The 18,448-nt window shown below is 37.9% G+C and overlaps 1 protein-coding gene across 1 annotated transcript in view; it reads right to left on the reverse strand.

Annotated features, from left to right (window-relative positions):
* SYNE1 (spectrin repeat containing nuclear envelope protein 1) overlaps window positions 1-18,448 on the reverse strand; it is a 495,298-nt gene that overhangs the window by 251,937 nt on the left and 224,913 nt on the right. The window contains exons 51-58 of the mRNA XM_069598737.1: window positions 16,440-16,731; window positions 15,244-15,416; window positions 12,611-12,920; window positions 11,058-11,222; window positions 8,336-8,692; window positions 3,026-3,162; window positions 2,631-2,808; window positions 1,620-1,802 (exon numbers count right to left, since the gene is read on the reverse strand). Coding sequence (XP_069454838.1) covers window positions 1,620-1,802; window positions 2,631-2,808; window positions 3,026-3,162; window positions 8,336-8,692; window positions 11,058-11,222; window positions 12,611-12,920; window positions 15,244-15,416; window positions 16,440-16,731 — 1,795 coding nt within the window. The remainder of the gene's footprint in view (window positions 1-1,619; window positions 1,803-2,630; window positions 2,809-3,025; window positions 3,163-8,335; window positions 8,693-11,057; window positions 11,223-12,610; window positions 12,921-15,243; window positions 15,417-16,439; window positions 16,732-18,448) is intronic.

Consider the following 18,448-nt stretch of genomic DNA (forward strand, 5'->3'; position numbering starts at 1 on the left):
TTTGAGTGATTCCCACATCCTGAGTATACCTATATTGCAACCATTGATTTTTATACTGTTTCCCTCTCCCTGAGGAGAAGGGAAGAAGGTTGCTGCTACTGCTGCTGCTAAGTTGCTTCAGTCGTGTTCAACTCTGTGCGACCCCAGAGACGGCAGCCCACCAGGCTCCCCCATCCCTGGGATTCTCCAGGCAAGAACACTGGAGTGGGTTACCATTTGAAGGAAAGGTTAATACTTTCATATTCCTAACGTAGTGCTTGGCACATAATAAGTGTTACTATGTGTATTATTGTGTGTATTAATATAAGTGAAGGAAGAAAGGAGGGAAGACAGGAAGGAAGGAAGGGAGATAGGCAGGAAGGAAGGAAAAAGAGAAGGAAAGAAAGAAGGAAGAAAAATAAGAAAAGCAGGAAGGCAAGCAATGGCTGACCTACTACTGGACATTTCTTGAATTAGGTAACCTCATTATACTATATGCACTGCTTTCGACAGAAGATGCTCAGGCCACACTGCACTAATGATCCCTGCAGGGTTGAGAGCAAATTTCTAGGCACTGCAAGATGGTTCTCTTATCTGTGTCAGATGCTCAATTGTGTCCGACTCTTTGCAACCCCATGGAGTGTAGCCTACTAGGCACTTCTGTTCATGGGATTTTACAGGCAAGAATATTGGAGTGGGTTATCATTTCCTTCTCCAGGGGATCTTCCCAACCCACGGATTGAATCTATATCTCCTGTTGCTTCTTCATTGCAGGCAGACTGTTTACCACTTGAGCCATCTGGGCCTCTGCAAAATGGTTATTACTCTCTATTACATGGAGGATGCCTGCCACGAAATGATAGCCACCATTACAGGAGAGAACTACGATGGTCTCTGGTTAGGGAAGAATTGAGGAACCATGCATTTTCTCTTTCCAGATATTAATTCGCTATTATTAGTTTTCCATCTTTCATTGATTATGGCCATAATTAAATTAAGGCTCTCTTCTGCTAGGAAGCATTTTAAAAGGAAAAAAATAAAATACTTGCCATGATGCTTAACTTTCCTCTAAAAGAAGAGTTGGTACACAAAAGAGATTATTTCAAGAAAAAAAATAATTGCATTATGGGGTAATTATGACTATAATAAATTCAAGTTATATTATCCCTAGGTAAAATAAAATTATTTTGTCTCTCTGTATACTGAACTCCTAAAATCTACTGTTTAGTACTTGGTATCTGCATTAGTTATAACACACTGTCTCATCCATAGCATTTTGCAGCCTTGTGTGGATATTTCTGTTCAGTTCTCCTAGAACAACTTTCACAAATGAAGGACTTCAAGTGAAGATTAAATGATATTGCCTAAAACTAAAACCAGTTGTTCCTGATGGGCTGGTGCATGGGCAAGCCTGTGATAACTGCCTCTATCATGAAGGAAGCTATTAAATTCCTCAGTGAGGTTCACACTTCAACACAGAGCTGATTCTTAAGGTTATCCAGTTATCCAGTCATATTCAGAGAGGGATGACCAAAATCTCTGACAAGGATTTCTAGATGTACTGGATATAATACACTGGATTTTAACAACAACAACAACAAATAACACAGAACATGTCCACATGGTTGGCTATAGTATACCTCCAGAGCAGATTCCTTTTGGTGGAGATTCGAATGAAAATTTTTCCAATCTTCTTTTGCAGTTGCAATTTTGGCCTGGATGCCACTAGCTTTCTCTTTGGTCAACAGAGTACACAAAAGTTCTCCTTTAGAAAGCATCATGTTTAGCTTGTGCTGTCCATTTTCACTTTCTGAGAAAAATTCCTTAAAGAAGAGATTAGGCATAATAAAAAGCTCTATACATTAAAATACATGAATTTCCTATTTATTTCTCAATAAAATCAAAGAAAAGAAATTAACAATTTTTTGCATATAATTGACTAAGATTCTTTTACCCTATTTGTACAATAACACTCTTATGCATTAGTGTATTATGTATGCATTGTATCTAATAATAATCTTATGTAACTGTTACAGGTATTGTGAAAATTAATAAGAAAATCTGCCTAGCATGCTCAAGCACAATGTTTCTCACATACAAAGAGCTTTTATTATCTCCTAAATCCCTATTAATATATAAAAATAGCATGCATTTAGATGAATGGACTAGTTTCTTTTCACTTACACATCAATTGTTTCAAGCAGGGATTTACTTGAAATCTGAGTTTCTTACACAAAACTTTAATAGGATTATAATAAGATCTAGAAGTCAGTGATGCATACTCAGTCACTTAGTCATGTCCGACTCTTTGAGACCCCACAGACAGTAGACCAATAGGCTCCTTTGTCCATGGAATTTTCCAGGCAAGAATACTGAAGTGGGTTGCCAAAAACCTCCTCTAGGGGATCTTCCTGACTCTGGGATTGAACCCGAGTCTCCTGCACTGGCAGGTGGATTCTTTACCTCTGAGTCACCCGGAGCCACTGTTATTACATATTTTCTTTTTTGGCCATATGGTTTGTGAGATTTTGGTTCCCTGACCAGGGACTGAACCCATGCATGTCCCCTGCAGGAGAAGTACAGAGTTCTAACCACTGGACCACTAGAGAATTTTCACCACCATTATTAGAATTAATTGATCACACTATTACCTGTATTTTCTGAAGACTCATTGAAACTTCATTGATATTTTGAGGTATGTCAAAGCACTTAGCAGTTGTGATCTTTGCATTAACCAACCACTGTTGGAAATCCTTGAAGGCTCTCAGAAATCTTTGCTGTAAAATCTGTTCTTTATTCTGACAGCCCTTGGATGCTTGCAAACAAAGACTGGAACCATGATTTGCAGCATTTAACAGGAGAAAAAAAGTAATAAAGTAGATCAAAATAATGGTCAAGAAAATCAACAGCCCTTAGTATACACTCACATCATTTGATAATATATTTAAAGATTAATTTATATTATTACTGAACTCACAACTTAAACAAACCTCTGACTTCTTATCTGTATAAAAATATTGTGAATGCCCATAAGGTTTATGCTCACCAGTTATACTCTTTAATCAAGCCAGAAACTTTTCCGCTGTATGTACTCAAGTCTCCGGAAAATCGACAAAGTTCATTCAGTTGAGACTTGAGATTCTCCGTCTGAGGCTCTGCTTTTTGTAGAGCATCCAGTATCTCCTACCAGGAAATAACCAGGCAAAAGAGCAGCTGCTTAAACTGGGCAATTTCCACATCCTCATACGATACACATGTAAATCACATAATAAATTATTAGTGGAGGAAGAACCAACCCAGTAGATTCAGTAACGAGATGAGGCCTATTTTCAGGATTCCCACTGGCAGATGATAGCACTTGGTTATTTTGCATCTTTTTCTAGGAAGAGCTAAGTTCTCAAGTATCCAGCATTGCCAGATAGTCAAATGATCAAGTGGTCAAGTAACTTACAGTGGAATGAGAAAAAGAAAGACAAGAATAGCCTGCTGCTAAGTCACTGCAGTCGTGTCCGACTCTGTGCGACCCCATAGACGGCAGCCCACCAGGTTCCCCCATCCCTGGGATTCTCCAGGCAAGAGTACTGGAGTGGGGTGCCATTTCCTTCTCCAATGCATGAAAGTGAAAAGTGAAAGTGAAGTCGCTCAGTCATATCCGACTCTTAGCGACCCCATGGACTGCAGCCAACCAGGCTCCTCCATCGATAGGCAAGAGTCCTGGAGTGGGGTGCCGTTGCCTTCTCTGAAGAATAGCCTAAATTGTTCAAAAACATTCTGACTAGGCCATTGGAAGATGTGCATGGATATATACAGTTTAAAGGTGAAAAGAAATCATTCCAAAGCAAAGCAATACTAACTTTGGATTAAAAAATACATGTAGCAACTGAATTTATGTAGTATATATACAGTTAACTTTTACATTAAGAATCTCTTATATTTCAGAGGTCTAATTTAAGTAGTAATTTATTCCTTTCATAGTTTCATTCATCTAGTCATCAAATATCTGCTAAATATCTAGTATGTATCAATCATTTTGCTGGCTTCTGGCACTCTCAAAACAACTAAAGGTATGATTTTTGTACTTAAAGAGCTCACAATTTAATAGATGAGAGAGAGACGTGATGAGTCACAATATTGTGAATCCTAAATCCAAAACAAAGTATTGGGACTTGACAAGGACACCTCTGAAACCACATGGTCTACTGAGTTACACAAGGTGCTTTGCAACAGAGTTTTCTTATAGCATTGTTGCAAGGAACAAGTGAGATCTTCCTGGCACATCAATAGCCTAATTAGTAAAGACAGCAGGCTATTTAAGTGGGACTATGTAGATAATATTATCTCCAAGTTAAAAAAAATATTAAGGAGGAGGGGCAAGAAGATGAGTAACTACTCAAATAGCTGTTGCCGTTACTATTACTGTTCTCAGAGATATTTATCAAGACATGGCCTAGATTTGTAGGAAAAACAAGGCCCCTCAACAAAGTAGATCTGTGTTGCATTTCTCATCCTAGAAAATGGCACCACTGTTATCCCACTGATCTAAATCAGAAAACTTCTCACTCCACACAAGATGAATGAGGTCTGATCTATTATAGGTCTTAACTCTTAATCAGCTCTCTTTCCCTCTGCTTCTTGACTCTCAGTGCCCCTATCTACTCTCGAATGGCACAAGGTTCTCTGATTGTGAATCCTGTTCTCCAGTTGTTGCCTGTGTTTTCTCATTCCTCAGTAATTCTGGATCTTGATACTGTTCCTCCACCTCTCTCACCTGGTCAATTTGTAATCAAGACTCAGCTCAAATCAGGGCTTCTCTAAGGATTTTCTGCTCTCTGTCCCACCTCTTAGGGGATTATCTTGACGACACACAGCACCATGTCCGCACTCATCACCAGCCAGCGTCCGCACTGGTCTTGAACTTCTTGGCTTTTCTACCTAGACCGTGATTCTCAGAGGAGGGATGAAGTTCCCTTGGTTTGAAAATTCTTTTTAGGTTAGTGGCTGGGCTACAGAGGAGTATAAGATGTTTTTATTTATGAAATTCACAAATAATTAGAAAGTTTCTCTCCAAAACTCCAAACACTAGTAACTACTATTTTACATCACATTGAACCTTTTATTTAAGGGAAAATGTTATGAGAACTAAAGAAATTTACCACATACCAAAAAAGTAAAAAGAACCAGAAAAGCTTTTGACTAAAAACTTATACTAAAAAAAAAAAAAAAAAAAATCACCTCCCCTGGTGGCTCAGAAGGTAAAGCGTCTACCTGCAATGCAGGAGACTTGGGTTCTATCCCCAGGTTGGGAAGATCCCCTGGAAAAGGAAATGGCAACCCACTCCAGTATTCTTGCCTGGAAAATTCCATGGACAGAGGAGCCTTGTAGGCTACAGTCCATAGGGTCACAAAGAGTCAGACATGACTGAGCAACTTGACTACATTAAACAAATTAAAGCATTTTGGCAGTCTTTCATCTTATAACTATCAGGTTGTATAATTCTGTTTCAGTTAAGTCCTAAAATGTATTTTTTCCCCCTTAGAGGTTCTATAGGTTAATAAAATTGTTAAATCTCTAAGGTTAATAACCTTAGAAATTAAAAAAAATATGAGTTTTGCAAACATAGTAAATAAGATACTTTGCAACATGATTTAACATAGTTTATAGATGATGATCCATTTTTATTTTTTAAAGATTTCTTGACTCTCATCATTTAATTGTGGAATAAACACTTGTGGAATTTTATGTCTATTACTGTGATTTTCAACAATGACAATCCCCACCTCCAACAAACGGCAAAACAATGTCAAAGAACCTTGGCAAATCCATTATTTTGTAAAATGTCCTATGCATCCATTGTCATGGAAGTATTATCATTATTTTTTAAAATTAAAAGCTTTTCCTAGCTTTTAAGGTGTACAATGTGTTGATAAGGTACATTTATATATTGTAAATGATCATCACTAGATCATTAGCTCACACCTCCATCCCATCACATAATTACCATTTCCTTTTTTGTGTGTGGTGAGAAAATTTATTATGTTTTTATCTTTTATTTTTTCCTGGTTTTATTGGGATATAATTGACATACAGCACTGTTTAAGTTTAAGGTGTACAGCATAATGTTATCTGTGTTAAGATTAAAATATCATTATTAAAAATAAAAGGAAATCTGAATATTGGGAGGTGATGTAGTATTATCATCTAAAGTATGAACTTTGGAGCCAAATCTGGAAGTAGAGCTAAGCAAAGGGCTGGCAACTTTGAATTACCAGCACAAATAATAATCTATATTCTTTTCTTGAGATTCCAAGGAATGTTAACATTGTTTTAACATTAGTATAAATGTGCCAAACCTGTCCTCTTTTAAATAGAAAATTAAAAAGGCCACTCTCAGGTAAAATCCAGGGAGAAATGTTATCTTAGTTTACCATGCAGTTGTCTACCAAAAATAGAAGAGGAGAGTCTTAACTTTTGCTCTTGAATTTAAGTCAAGGTACTATATACAAGTTATGTAAAATCAGTATGGAAATTCAAGGTTGTTTTTCTTGCTCAGTGATTTTGAATAAATTAAGCAGTTCCAGTATGTTTTTTTTTTCTTAATTTTCTGAATTACATTCCTATGACCACCTAAGGCATACCTCTATGTATTGGCTACTACAGTATTTCGAAAAGTGATTGGGATATTTCTTTAAATTATGTACAACCCAAAATGTTGGTGTTTTGCATGGTCACAAGTGCAGCATTCCTTAATTATTTCTGTTATTTGTCACAAGTGTTACTTAAAGAACAAAGTATCTATTGCATGAAGACATTATGACCTTTATCTCTTTGTTTAAACAAACTTCAAGGTAACTGGACTTCTAAAGCAAAAGAAAAAAACAGTTCATATTCTCTTTACATTATCATGTGCATTTTTTTTATAGGTTTCACTGATTACTTTCATTAGTAGTATGAATAAAAATGATAGCTCAAAACTAATTCAATCTAAATATAACCAAATCTTTCTTTAAAAAAAAATTCATCATATTAATGGAAGAGAAAGAAAAGGAAACACAAAAGAACTAAAGCATAATAATTCATTTTTTTATACCAGAGTGAATAATATCGACCACATGGGACAGTTACTGACTTCCTTCTCCTTGTTTTACAGAACTACTTTCTGTGCTTTATTCTAGAGCTTAAGCCTAAAGGATAGGAAATGCAAGAAAACAAACAAAAATCCTAGAAACATTATAAATTAAATAGTATAAGAGATGATTATGAAGTTTTATTTTGTGAAGAGATGATTATGAAGCGAATAATATTGACCACATGGGACAATTACTGACTTCCTTCTCCTTGTTTTACAGAACTACTTTCTGTGCTTTATTCTAGAGCTTAAGCCTAAAGGATAGGAAATGCGAGAAAACAAACAAAAATCCTAGAAACATTATAAATTAAATAGTATAAGAGATGATTATAAAGTTTTATTTTATTTTGTGGGTGTTATATTTGTTTCAGATACTTGACTTGAGACAATGTTGGAAATACTGCAAGACTTTCTTACTAGCTGGAGATATTTTGAAATGAATAACATAAATAGAAACAGAGAAGTTTACTAAACTTCCTTTTAAGGACATCTATGATTCACAGCACTCTAAAACTGCACATATCGAAAGGTTTTCTGAGATATTATTTAACAGTAAAAGAATGAAAGAAGATTTCAAGCTTCTGCCCATTATTCAATCTTCCTTTTATGCTTTCCTTCCTCACATTCTGAAAGGGCGGCTATTAGTTAAAAAAAAAAAGTTCACAAGGCAACTGGCGAGCATGACTAGGAGTTCTGTTAACGGATTAATTCAAACACAGCTGTCAAATCCACACACAGGAGAGCTAATCAGGGTGAAAACTATTAGTTGTGCTTTAGGAGATTACCAAACATTTCTTTCAAAGCTATGAATTCAATCATTTAATTGTTGGAAATAATTCCCTGGCAGGAAAACAGCTCTGACTCTCTGTCTATTTATGCCTCTACCCACAGGCCACTGTTTTCAGACTGAATAGCTGAAAACAACATTACAAACTCTTACATCATAAGAATGAAAGTAAAATATTCCCACTATCAGTAAACGCTTCGTACGGTAAAATGAAAGAAAACCTCTTTCTCCCTTATGTCTGTATTTTTACAGTACTTTGACTTATGAAAAAAGGAAATGGAGCAGCTTTACAAATATAATTAGATTAATACTTATTTTTCCAAGTATGAATGTTGCATGTTTTTAGTTAGCAAGGAATTTTTTGTTGTTGTTGTTCAGCAATAAAGAAAGGCAAACAAACATTTTAGCATAATCCCCCAGCAGACACAGGAAGCCAACTTACCCTGCCCTTCTGCCAGCATTCCACCAGCTCCTTATCTGTGTTCTTGCCTTCCAGGAGGGCTAACTGCTGAGTCCAGCTTGTCAGGAGGGCACTAAACTGTTCAAGGGCCTGCTCCAGCTGAGCCACTTGGCCTGAGAACTCCTGCTCCGAAAGGGCCATTTGGCTAACCAGGTTCTCCAAGCTGGTCTGCGTTTGGAAAACGCTGTCTTCCCACTGCTTCCAGTCCGCACGCAAGGCCTGCATCTCCGTGTGCAAGAGCTCACAGCCACTGGCAGTCGTGTTCTGTTTCACGGCAGGGGCCAGAGACTCCACTCTGCTTAGGCGGCTTGCACCAATCTCTCTGGAATCCATCAGCTCCTGTAATGGAACATCACCATGGCAACCGAGGAGGCTCTGAGTCACTTGGCCTGCAAGTTTCCAAATGTGTACAGAGGGGGACCCTGTCCTGCTAGGAAGTTTTAGCAAGTGTGCCACAAGGAACCGGATTCAATTCATCCGCCCCCTCCTAAGTTATTATAGTAGAGAATTAGCATTGTGAGTTTCAAGGTCTGTTGCGAAGTAAATTGAGGAATCTGCAACATCCTGAAACAGACTAAAGGGGAACCCTGAAATCCAGCGTTGTTAGAATATGTGAAACTATTTTGATAGTCATTTGAATGTTTACCTGTGGTGTATTGCTCCTATAAAGGTGTGAATCTTATTTTTTCCTAAGTTGACATCAAGACAAGTGAACAAGGATTGTGGCAGAACTGTCCTCTGCTCTTGTCTCTACCCCATTTCCATCTTCTTCCCCGAGGTGGTGGCTTAAACGACACTTCTCTTCCACTAGGAATCAAGCTAACCCATCACAACAAAAGAATAAGCCCTCCTCAATTTCAAATACCTCAATATGTTAATATTTTCATATGACATATTTTAAGTATGAAATAGTTCAGTGTGCAGGCTTCCCTGATAGCTCAGTTGGTAAAGAATCTGCCTGCAATCCAGAAGACGTTGGTTAGATCCCTGGGTTGGGAAGATCCCCTGGAGAAGGAAACAGCTACCCACTCCAGTTTTCTGGCCTGGAGATTTCCATGAACTGCATAGTCCATGGGGTCCCAAAGAAATGGACACAGCTGAGTGACTTTCACTTTTACTTTCACTTTCAGCATGTTAACTACATATTTTTTATAGTAACTAAAATAAATCATTCACAGACATACTTAAGCTGAAAGCTCAAAACAACCTTTATACAGCATTCATTTATTACTATTCTTCTTACTTTTGAGAACCTCACTAGAAATTCAACAATTTAACTGCAACTTTTAGGCTTAAAGCACACAAATACCCTAAAAGATAACAAGATAAACTTATGTATTGCTAATTAGGTAAAATAGTGGTATTTCTTGCTAAGAATAGATTTCTCTACAGAATCTATTCTGATGTTTATATATTTATGTATCCATTATTTTTGTTAATTTTAATACAAATTTATGACTTAGCTCCTGGACTGCTAAAATACTTTAGGCACATGATCTAATTTAGTCCTCAAAATGACTCTTTGAGGCAGGTACTATTGTTACTCTGATTTTTACTGATGAAGAGAGAGGTTGAGGCTTGAGGACATCAAGTAACTTGCCCTAAGAAAAGCAGTAGGGATAAGATGTAGCATTAGGGTCCGATTCTAGAGCCTGAACTTGTGAACTAGGGTTACATTTGCTGTATGATTTTATAAGCATCAGTTTGTGCATCCTCATTCCTTCCCACACTTCAGGTTCCTTGAAGGTTGTACAGCCTTCATTGAATAAATGGATAGAGGTGAGTGAATGGAGGAACAAATCAAAATATTAGTGAAGAATATAGCAAAGCGTTTTATGGAATCACACAGGTAATAAGAATTTTAGAAGTGGCTTTCTGTGGTTATCTCATTTAAAACCTGTGCAGTCGTAGTAAGATTTAAATAAGATAATGCTTTCTGAACATTTAAGAGTAAACTTTCAAAATGTATTTATTGTCACTATCATCAAAGAGTATGTTTATGTTCTGATTTCCAGGTATCAGAATACAATCCCAGTCTTCTATTCCTGACCCCATTTATACTATGTATTCCAACATTTCCTCATGTACAACTGAACAATTGAAAATATCACCATTTCCTAGTTCTCAGATTAAAATCTATTACTTCCACAGACAGGAAATTAACGCAATTTAATATTCAAGTAAATAGAAATATACTTGTTCCAGCTCCCTCAGATATGTGAACTTCTTTTTTTTTTTAAAGTAGACCTTATAAGCAGGAACCTATTTTAATGCTCTTAAAATGACTGTTTTCTACTATGTTGTCATACTGTTGGCTAAGAAAACAGAATAAAACAAGTGAATTATTCAAATACTTCTAACCGAGTTACTTTATAAACTTTTCTTCCACTGTGCTAGAAAATAGTATCTCATTTCGTCAGCCTAATCTGGTGCATATTTCGTAGGCCTTGATGCTACAATAATAAGCACATTTGCACACAGAAGCATCCATGGACAGTGGTCCATTTTCCTTGCAAGTGTACCATGTTTTGAATTTCCTTTTTCCTCCTACTTATATTTTTGATTCATGAGGTACAAGGTAATAAATGCCAGCTAATAGAAAACAGGACGAAAATATTTTAAATAAACTTATCCACAGAATCTTCATCACAGGAATGTGATACCCAAGAACCAACGCAGTTATACCATCCGTCTGTTTTCTGACCTTAATTTTAGATAATTTTTTCTGGGTGGCTAGTGAATCTCCTGACATATCTGACCACCGATGAAGTTCTTCCTTTGCTGAATGGAGCCAATCCGTGAATTCTTGGACTGCGTCTAAATACACTAGATGGTCTTTCACAATCTCTTCTACTTTCCTCATTTTCTCCTGGTAGAGAAAGAAGAGTACTTTAACAGTAATCATTATTCAGAATCTGAAATCAGACAAGGCAGCAGGTGTCTTAATGATCTTAAAAGATTTTTTTCTCATTTTTGAATTTTCTCTATGTCTAATATCTCAAAATGAAAAAAAATCAAATCTTAATTAGACTGAAAGACTGCGAAGAAGCAATCATTTTCCTTTAAGTTTTCCTTGGTCTAGCTTAGAATAAAAACCTATGCTTAATGAATGTTGACTAACATCCCTCACTAATAATCCACTTAATTATTACTATTATTATCACTGTTCTTATTGTTCAATAAATTATTTGTGTTGCCTATGGATACAGTATTCTGCTCAGCACTTAAAATAAATTTGCTCATTTAATCCTCATAACAGCTATGTGATATAGATAATATTATTTAACTATATTATGAGAAAAGACCTTTAGAGGTTACGGAGGTTAAGTAACATGCCCAAAGTCATACATCCGAAAAAGCGTCAAAGCCAGAATTCAAATTTGTAGGTCTTTGTAACTGAAGTCATAGCTCTTAATCATTACCAAAATAAAAATTAAGATAAACTAACACATATTTTAAAAACTGTAGTACTAATAATACAAAGATTTCCCCAAAGGAAGCAAGAGAGGGAAAAAATCTTCTTCCTTACTTTCTTTAACATTCTCACATACATGCAAAAGAAAAGTCATGGAGGAAAGTAATGATTCAGAGATAGAACTGAGAGAAAATCTTCATATTACACGAAGGAGCCAATTTCTTGGAGAACAGAAAAATGAATGTTTTACTAAAATGAGAAATAGAATACTTGGTACATGACTGAAATCTGGGAGGTGAATAGACTTGCACCTAACATAACAAATATAAGTGGCAGGAAAAGCAAAAGAACTCTAAACTGACAACTGAGCCTCAGACAGTCTTACAAAGAAAAGAAATGGGTTGATTAACATTCTGAGTGGAGCTGGATGAAAAACAAAGAATAAAAAATCATCCCAAAATTGCATAGAGAGAAAAATTCATGGGCATCCATTGGTGAGAAATGACCCTTTATGTAAGATATCTGTTCACTACAGATATAGTTTCATGTTTTATTTCTATTTTTAAAATTTTTAATTGGAGAATAATTGCTTTACAATGTTATGTTGGTTTCTGCTGTACAACAAAGCGAATAAGCTGTATATATACGTGTGTATATATACATATACATAATGTGTAGATATACACATAATGTATATATAATATACATATTATGTATATATTATATATATATCCCCTCCCTCTTCAGCCTCCCTCAACCTCCACACCAATTCCCCTAAATTTTAACCTACAGTGTATTCTTTACTGAACCTTGACGTGTTTCCTTTGCTATAAGGCACTAACCTTGGAAACGGTCAGTATGTCATTAAACTGTGTTTTCAGCTCCTCTTGAGCCGTATCCGTGAAAGCCTCATCCTCAGTCTTCTGGTAGAGCTCCCTGGCCTTTGCCGTGAGTCGCTGCAGGGCTCCGGCGTGGTCTTCTGCCTCTGATACAATGGACTGAAAGTGATCCAGGAGGGAAAACTTCTCTTTCAGACCAGGCTGTAGTTGCAAGGGATGTTCTACTTTTTGATCCACCGATTCCATCCACTGCTCCAACTGGTTTTTCCACTCTAGATAGTCATTCCACTGGCTAATCACAGATTCTAAAGTGCTAGAATCAATGTCACATATTACAAAAGTAAGTTATCGTCACATCTCTACTAAAAACCAACCATGAGGGCACTGCACCTATGTAAGCTCTTTTACTGAATGGTATGGCAAGTGATGAAAACACTGTTTTCAAGTGAAGGGAAAACATTACTCTTCTGACCTACAACACAGCTTCTTCCAAATAAAAATAAATTTATGCCAAAAATTGAAGATGTCTTAGTCGCATATGCATCTGGAGATTTGTCTTCCAAATGCTAATTGCCCTAAATGAATAGACACATATGCATGTTACATTGTCAAAATATCAGCCCGGGAGCACCAGTTAAATTTTATTTAATATACATTAATTCTGTATTTTCTTGGATTTGGTTTATCCTATTAAAGATGATGGAATACAAAATGTAAAGTATTCTTTTGGGTAAATGACATAATTAGATTGATTTTTTCACTTGCAGATATAATGTATAATGTTTAGTGCTTCTGTGTTGAATGTGTGAAGGGATGAAGGCTCAATGTGCTAATAATACTAGAAATACAGTCACGTAAGTTAACAGTCAAGTCAAAACCTCTCCCGATAGTCAACTAAAAGGCTTTCTAAACTGGCATTTTTAAAATACCTCCAACATTTAGCTTTACAGACTATTCTAACTCATCTTCAGTGACCCCTCCCACTGTCCCTTGCATATAATTCTATGATCCTGAAGTTATTATATCTGTGGTGCATGTACTTCTAAATTGTTTCTTTTGCTCAAATTTTCCCCTTTGCACCAATATATACCTCATCATATATGCCTTAAAGCCCTATTCTTTCTGCAAATAATTTTCTGGAAAGTCCAAATCCATCTCACTTCTCCAGACACCATCCAAGCCCTACTCTCTTCCACAGTCCACAGCATCTTAGGAACACAATCTGAGTCAGAGGCTTGGTTTTATTTATTTATTTTTCTGAATGTACCCTACCCTAGCTTTTGAGCACTGAGAGAGCAAAAACTACTTTGTTTCATTATTTCAGCACAATAATTTGAGCACTGCTACTGCTCAAAATGCAGTTTCCAAAGTTAATTCCTCGCTGAAAGAGAAGAATCAAGGATTTAAATCCGCTTCCTGTATTTAACATCTTATTCTATTTAACATCTTATTTAACATCCGGAAAATATTCACACACATTGCTATTCACTTTTATGAAGTTGGCCTGTTACCAAGCATTGGGGAGTTTAGTCCATGCCCCAGCAGTCTGATCTATAGAATAATAGAACTATGGAATCTGATTTTTTTTTTCTTTGCTGACCATTATGAGTTGTGATGAAGATTCAAAATCCTGCTGACTCTTTGGAGTTACCACCTACCCTCCATCTTCAAAGGGAACAAAACAAAGCACAACTCCGCAAGTTTTAGCTGTCACCGTGGTTCACTGTTTACACTGCAGTGAGTAACTGGAGTGTTATTTTGTTTTGCAATGAGCTCTAATCTTCTGTTCATCTATTTATGAAGATCATTTTGAGCACATACTTCTTCAGCGATTGAACAGTACATATAACCTTTAGAATGTGACTTCTGGAATGTGTGTTAGTATAATACTGACTGAAAGTCATTTGTCCAACCAGCCAGTCAGATTATTCGTAGATCCTCTGAGAAGAGGGAAGAAGATGAAAGTCTTTCAATCATAAATGTAACACAACAACACCACCTTGTGTAACAATTAGAATCTTCTCTATTTTCTCATCAGCGTCTAATGCAATGGGGTTATGTGGTCTGGTTGTTGCTCATGTGAAGGTGTTCACACATAGCAAGACATTGGTTCCCCTGGCCTTACTCTAAATGTCAGGATAGCCCATCACTGGGGTGATCACATACTCTCCCAACATCTCTGCAACCCCACTGTCAGGGATATTACTTCAGTTGAGGAAAACATTTGTATGTAAGCTCAAAAGTTGCCAATGACTTAACTTTCCTTAAAAAGCAAAAAGTTATTAAAGTTGTTTAAGTTATTAAAGACATATTCTTTCTTTGATGAATTTAGAGGAGGTATCTGATTAAGCCCATGTGTGCCAGATTCCATGAGAGATGTTATGGGAGATGTAAATATTACACACACGCACACACACACACACACACACACACACACACACACAAAGCAAGCAAGCAAACAAAACCAGCCACTGCAGTTACAGAAAATTCAATCAGGCAGAGACAGGCATCCATAAAACTATCTAAAATAACATGCTTGGTGACTCTCTTACAGGATACCTTCAGCACTGCTGCATCATTTCACTAAGTCACTGGGTTTGACTCAGGCAAAGACACACTAAAAATAGGCTCTGTACCTCTGGGCATGGACGGAGGAGCCCATGATGTTAGCCCACACGTCTTTAAGGGTCTGCAGCTGAGTCTGGATCACCTTCTGACCCTCCTTGTTGCTACTTCTCAAGGCCTGTTCCCCTTTGCCAATGGCCATGTTCAACTTAACTTCCCCTTCACCTTTCATCAGGAGAATTTCCTGTGAAGGAAGAATGAATAATCATCAGCAGGATTACTAAAACCTTCTGATGTGCTGTTTCCCATGAGAATCAAGCTAAGGCATACCTTACCTTAAAATTAAACAACAACGACAATATCAAACTCTGGACCCTATGGCCCTATAACACCTTACTTAAATATTAGAAGTCCGGGAGTCTGGAAGTCAGAGACAAACTCTGATTTAAGTTCCTGGAAAACTTTGGACCACAGCCTAGAAGTGGAACTTTATTGACTTTTGCATCAGAGTAAAGAGAAGTCATTTTGAAAAGGAAGGCACCCTTGTCCAAAACTTGACAGATCCCTATTTCCATTGCCTGGGTAATATCTGCCTTTCAAAGGAAACTTCACTGACTGCAGGCTGGTCTGTGGCCTCCTCTGTACTTCATTCACGGCCCCTCCATACAGGCTGCACTGAAAGTAACAATTTACAGGTTGATCTCTTCCACTAACTGGGAACTTCTAGAAAGCAAGAACTAATTTTTGTCTCCATATTCTAATCAACTTGCATGGCGCTTGGAGTAAAGTAGCTATTCACAATGTTTGCTAAAAATGTTTACTAATTTTTTTAAAATTATTTTAAAGCTATTAGAACAAAAATATTTCTTGACTGAAGAGAAAAACAATCCCTCCAAATCCTTTTTTTGCCCATTTTCTTCATTTTGCCCACATAATCCTGAGGAGGCTCACTGTTGAACGATGAGGACCTAACTCAAACACCTGCATGTGTGCATGTGTGTGTGTTAATCACTCAGTCACGTCCGACCCTTTGTGACCCTACAGACTGTAGCCCACCAGGCTCCTCTATCCATAGGATTTCCCAGACAAAACTACTGGAGTGGGTAGCCATTCCCTTCTCCAGGGGATCTTCCCTACCCAGGGGTTAGACCCAGGTCTCTTGCATTGCAGGCAGATTCTTTACCATCTGAGCCACCAGGGACACCCCAAACACCGGTGAGTCTAATCCAGCAGTCTTCGGAAGGCCTCAGGCTGGCGCCCCACGTACCTGCACTTGTAACAGCCGTCTCTCCAAGGCGTCTTTGCTCCCCACGGTGCTCTCTGCACTGGCCAGTCTGTCTTGCATGTCCTTCACCCAAGACCACATGCTCTGCAGCGCCTCCTCCAAGGCCTCGTGCTCCTGCAGGGCCACCTGGCAGCTCCGGAGCTTCTCCTTGGTCATCCGGAGTAAATTCTGATAGCTCATGAGGAGCTGGGAACACAGGCGGCTTTCTTTCCCAGCACCGTGGCCTTCTTCACTGAGAAGCTGCCCTCTCTGGGACAGCTTGTCCAGAGACTCTCTAAAGAAAACAGCGGGGAAAAAATGAATTCTGACAGTCAGGAGCACAGGGGAGTGATACATGATTGCTGACACTGGAGCAGCCACCAGACCAGAGCTCACAGCTGACATGCCTTTCAGTAATGGTGCTGGGCGCCCTCAGAGGGCTGGCTACCTGGCTCTCCTTGGTTTATCTGAATGCAGTCACTTCCCATCTAGGGATCTCATTCAGTCTGTGCTATGCCTGGATCCCAGCCTTCTGTATTGTCAGGGATTCACTTCAGGAAATGGCTCAGGCTTGTCTCTCCGGGCTGATCCCTGACTTTTCTTCATTCCTAGTTAATGCTCTAATCATAAACAGCTCCCTGAAATTCCCCAAGCACTCCACCCTGCTGTATACACACAAAGACTCCTCCTTCATAATCACTCTTCAACTTCTGTTCTAAGAGGCCCTTCAAATCCCTTGTGCAGGGCTTACATCCTCAGGAAGCATGATGCTAACTCCCCTTCCGGTGCCCTCTTTCCGTCTTTCTCTCACCTCATACACCCTGTCTGTCTCCATCCACAAGGCTTTCACCTTCTAGAAGCCACGGCGATTACATTCATCTCATATCCCCAGCATCCAGCACAATGTTTGGCAGAGATAAAGTGCCAAAGAAAGCTTCTTTCGAAAGGCCATCTTATGAATACTGTGGGTTTCTTTGTTGTATCTTGGGAACTCTGCTCATCTCAGTTTGAGGTTATGTTAATTAAGTCAAGGGAAAACTTAATTTTCTATGGCTGGGTTGGCTTTATACTGTTTTACAGATTTCTGAATCAGCATATCTCTCAGGAAATGCCTGGGATATCAGAAGGGAGACTGTAGATGCTATCACACAAGCTGTTGTGAATGTCAGAAAAAGGACAGGAAGCCCATTTCCTACCTTGTCTTTTTCTTTTTCTTGAGCAGCTATTATCTAAACAGAATCCTATGTGCTTCAGTGAGATATATAAGACTTAGACAACATTACATATACTTTAAAATGCATCTCTTATAATACTGAGAAAGACTGAAGGTGGGAGAAGAAGGGGACAACAGAGGATGAGATGGTTGAATGGCATCACTGACTCAATTGACACTAGTTTGAGTAAGTTCCGGGAGCTGGTGATGGACAGGGAAGCCTGGCATGCTGCAGTCCATGGGTTGCAAAGAGTCAGACACGACTAAGTGACTGAACTGAACTGATACTTGTAATATGCATGAGACATGAAGGTAAGATATGAAGATGGTTTAAACAATGACTTTAGTTAAATAATAATTCAAGAGGACAGATATCACATGTTACCAAATAGGCAATAAAAATCAGTGATTCTTAAGTCTGAGGTTCTTTTTAAAAATACAGGACATTCCCCCAAGATATGCAAAGTACTTGCAGAATATTATGATGAAAAAAAAAATTCAAAGGACTCGGAAGAGCAAGTGGCCAGCAAGTAAAAGAAGTCAGGTGACTCAGTTGGAGAAGCTGGGATACCAGCGGAGCACATTAGGATTGTCTAGAGAAGCTGCCAGATGGAAAGAAGATGGGAGCAAATATATCTAAATTCCCAGCATCTGGTCCTGGAATATCAGAGTAACAGCTCAAGAATAATATCAAACGTTTAAAAGGAGGAGAGAAATAGGTTTGGCCATGTTATATTGTACCTAGACAAGAGTCAAGATTTTAAAAGTAAATAAAAAGCTATGTAATTTTAAGAAAGTT

Source organism: Ovis canadensis, chromosome 8 (assembly GCF_042477335.2).
Source record: "Ovis canadensis isolate MfBH-ARS-UI-01 breed Bighorn chromosome 8, ARS-UI_OviCan_v2, whole genome shotgun sequence".
Lineage (NCBI taxonomy): Eukaryota > Metazoa > Chordata > Mammalia > Artiodactyla > Bovidae > Ovis > Ovis canadensis.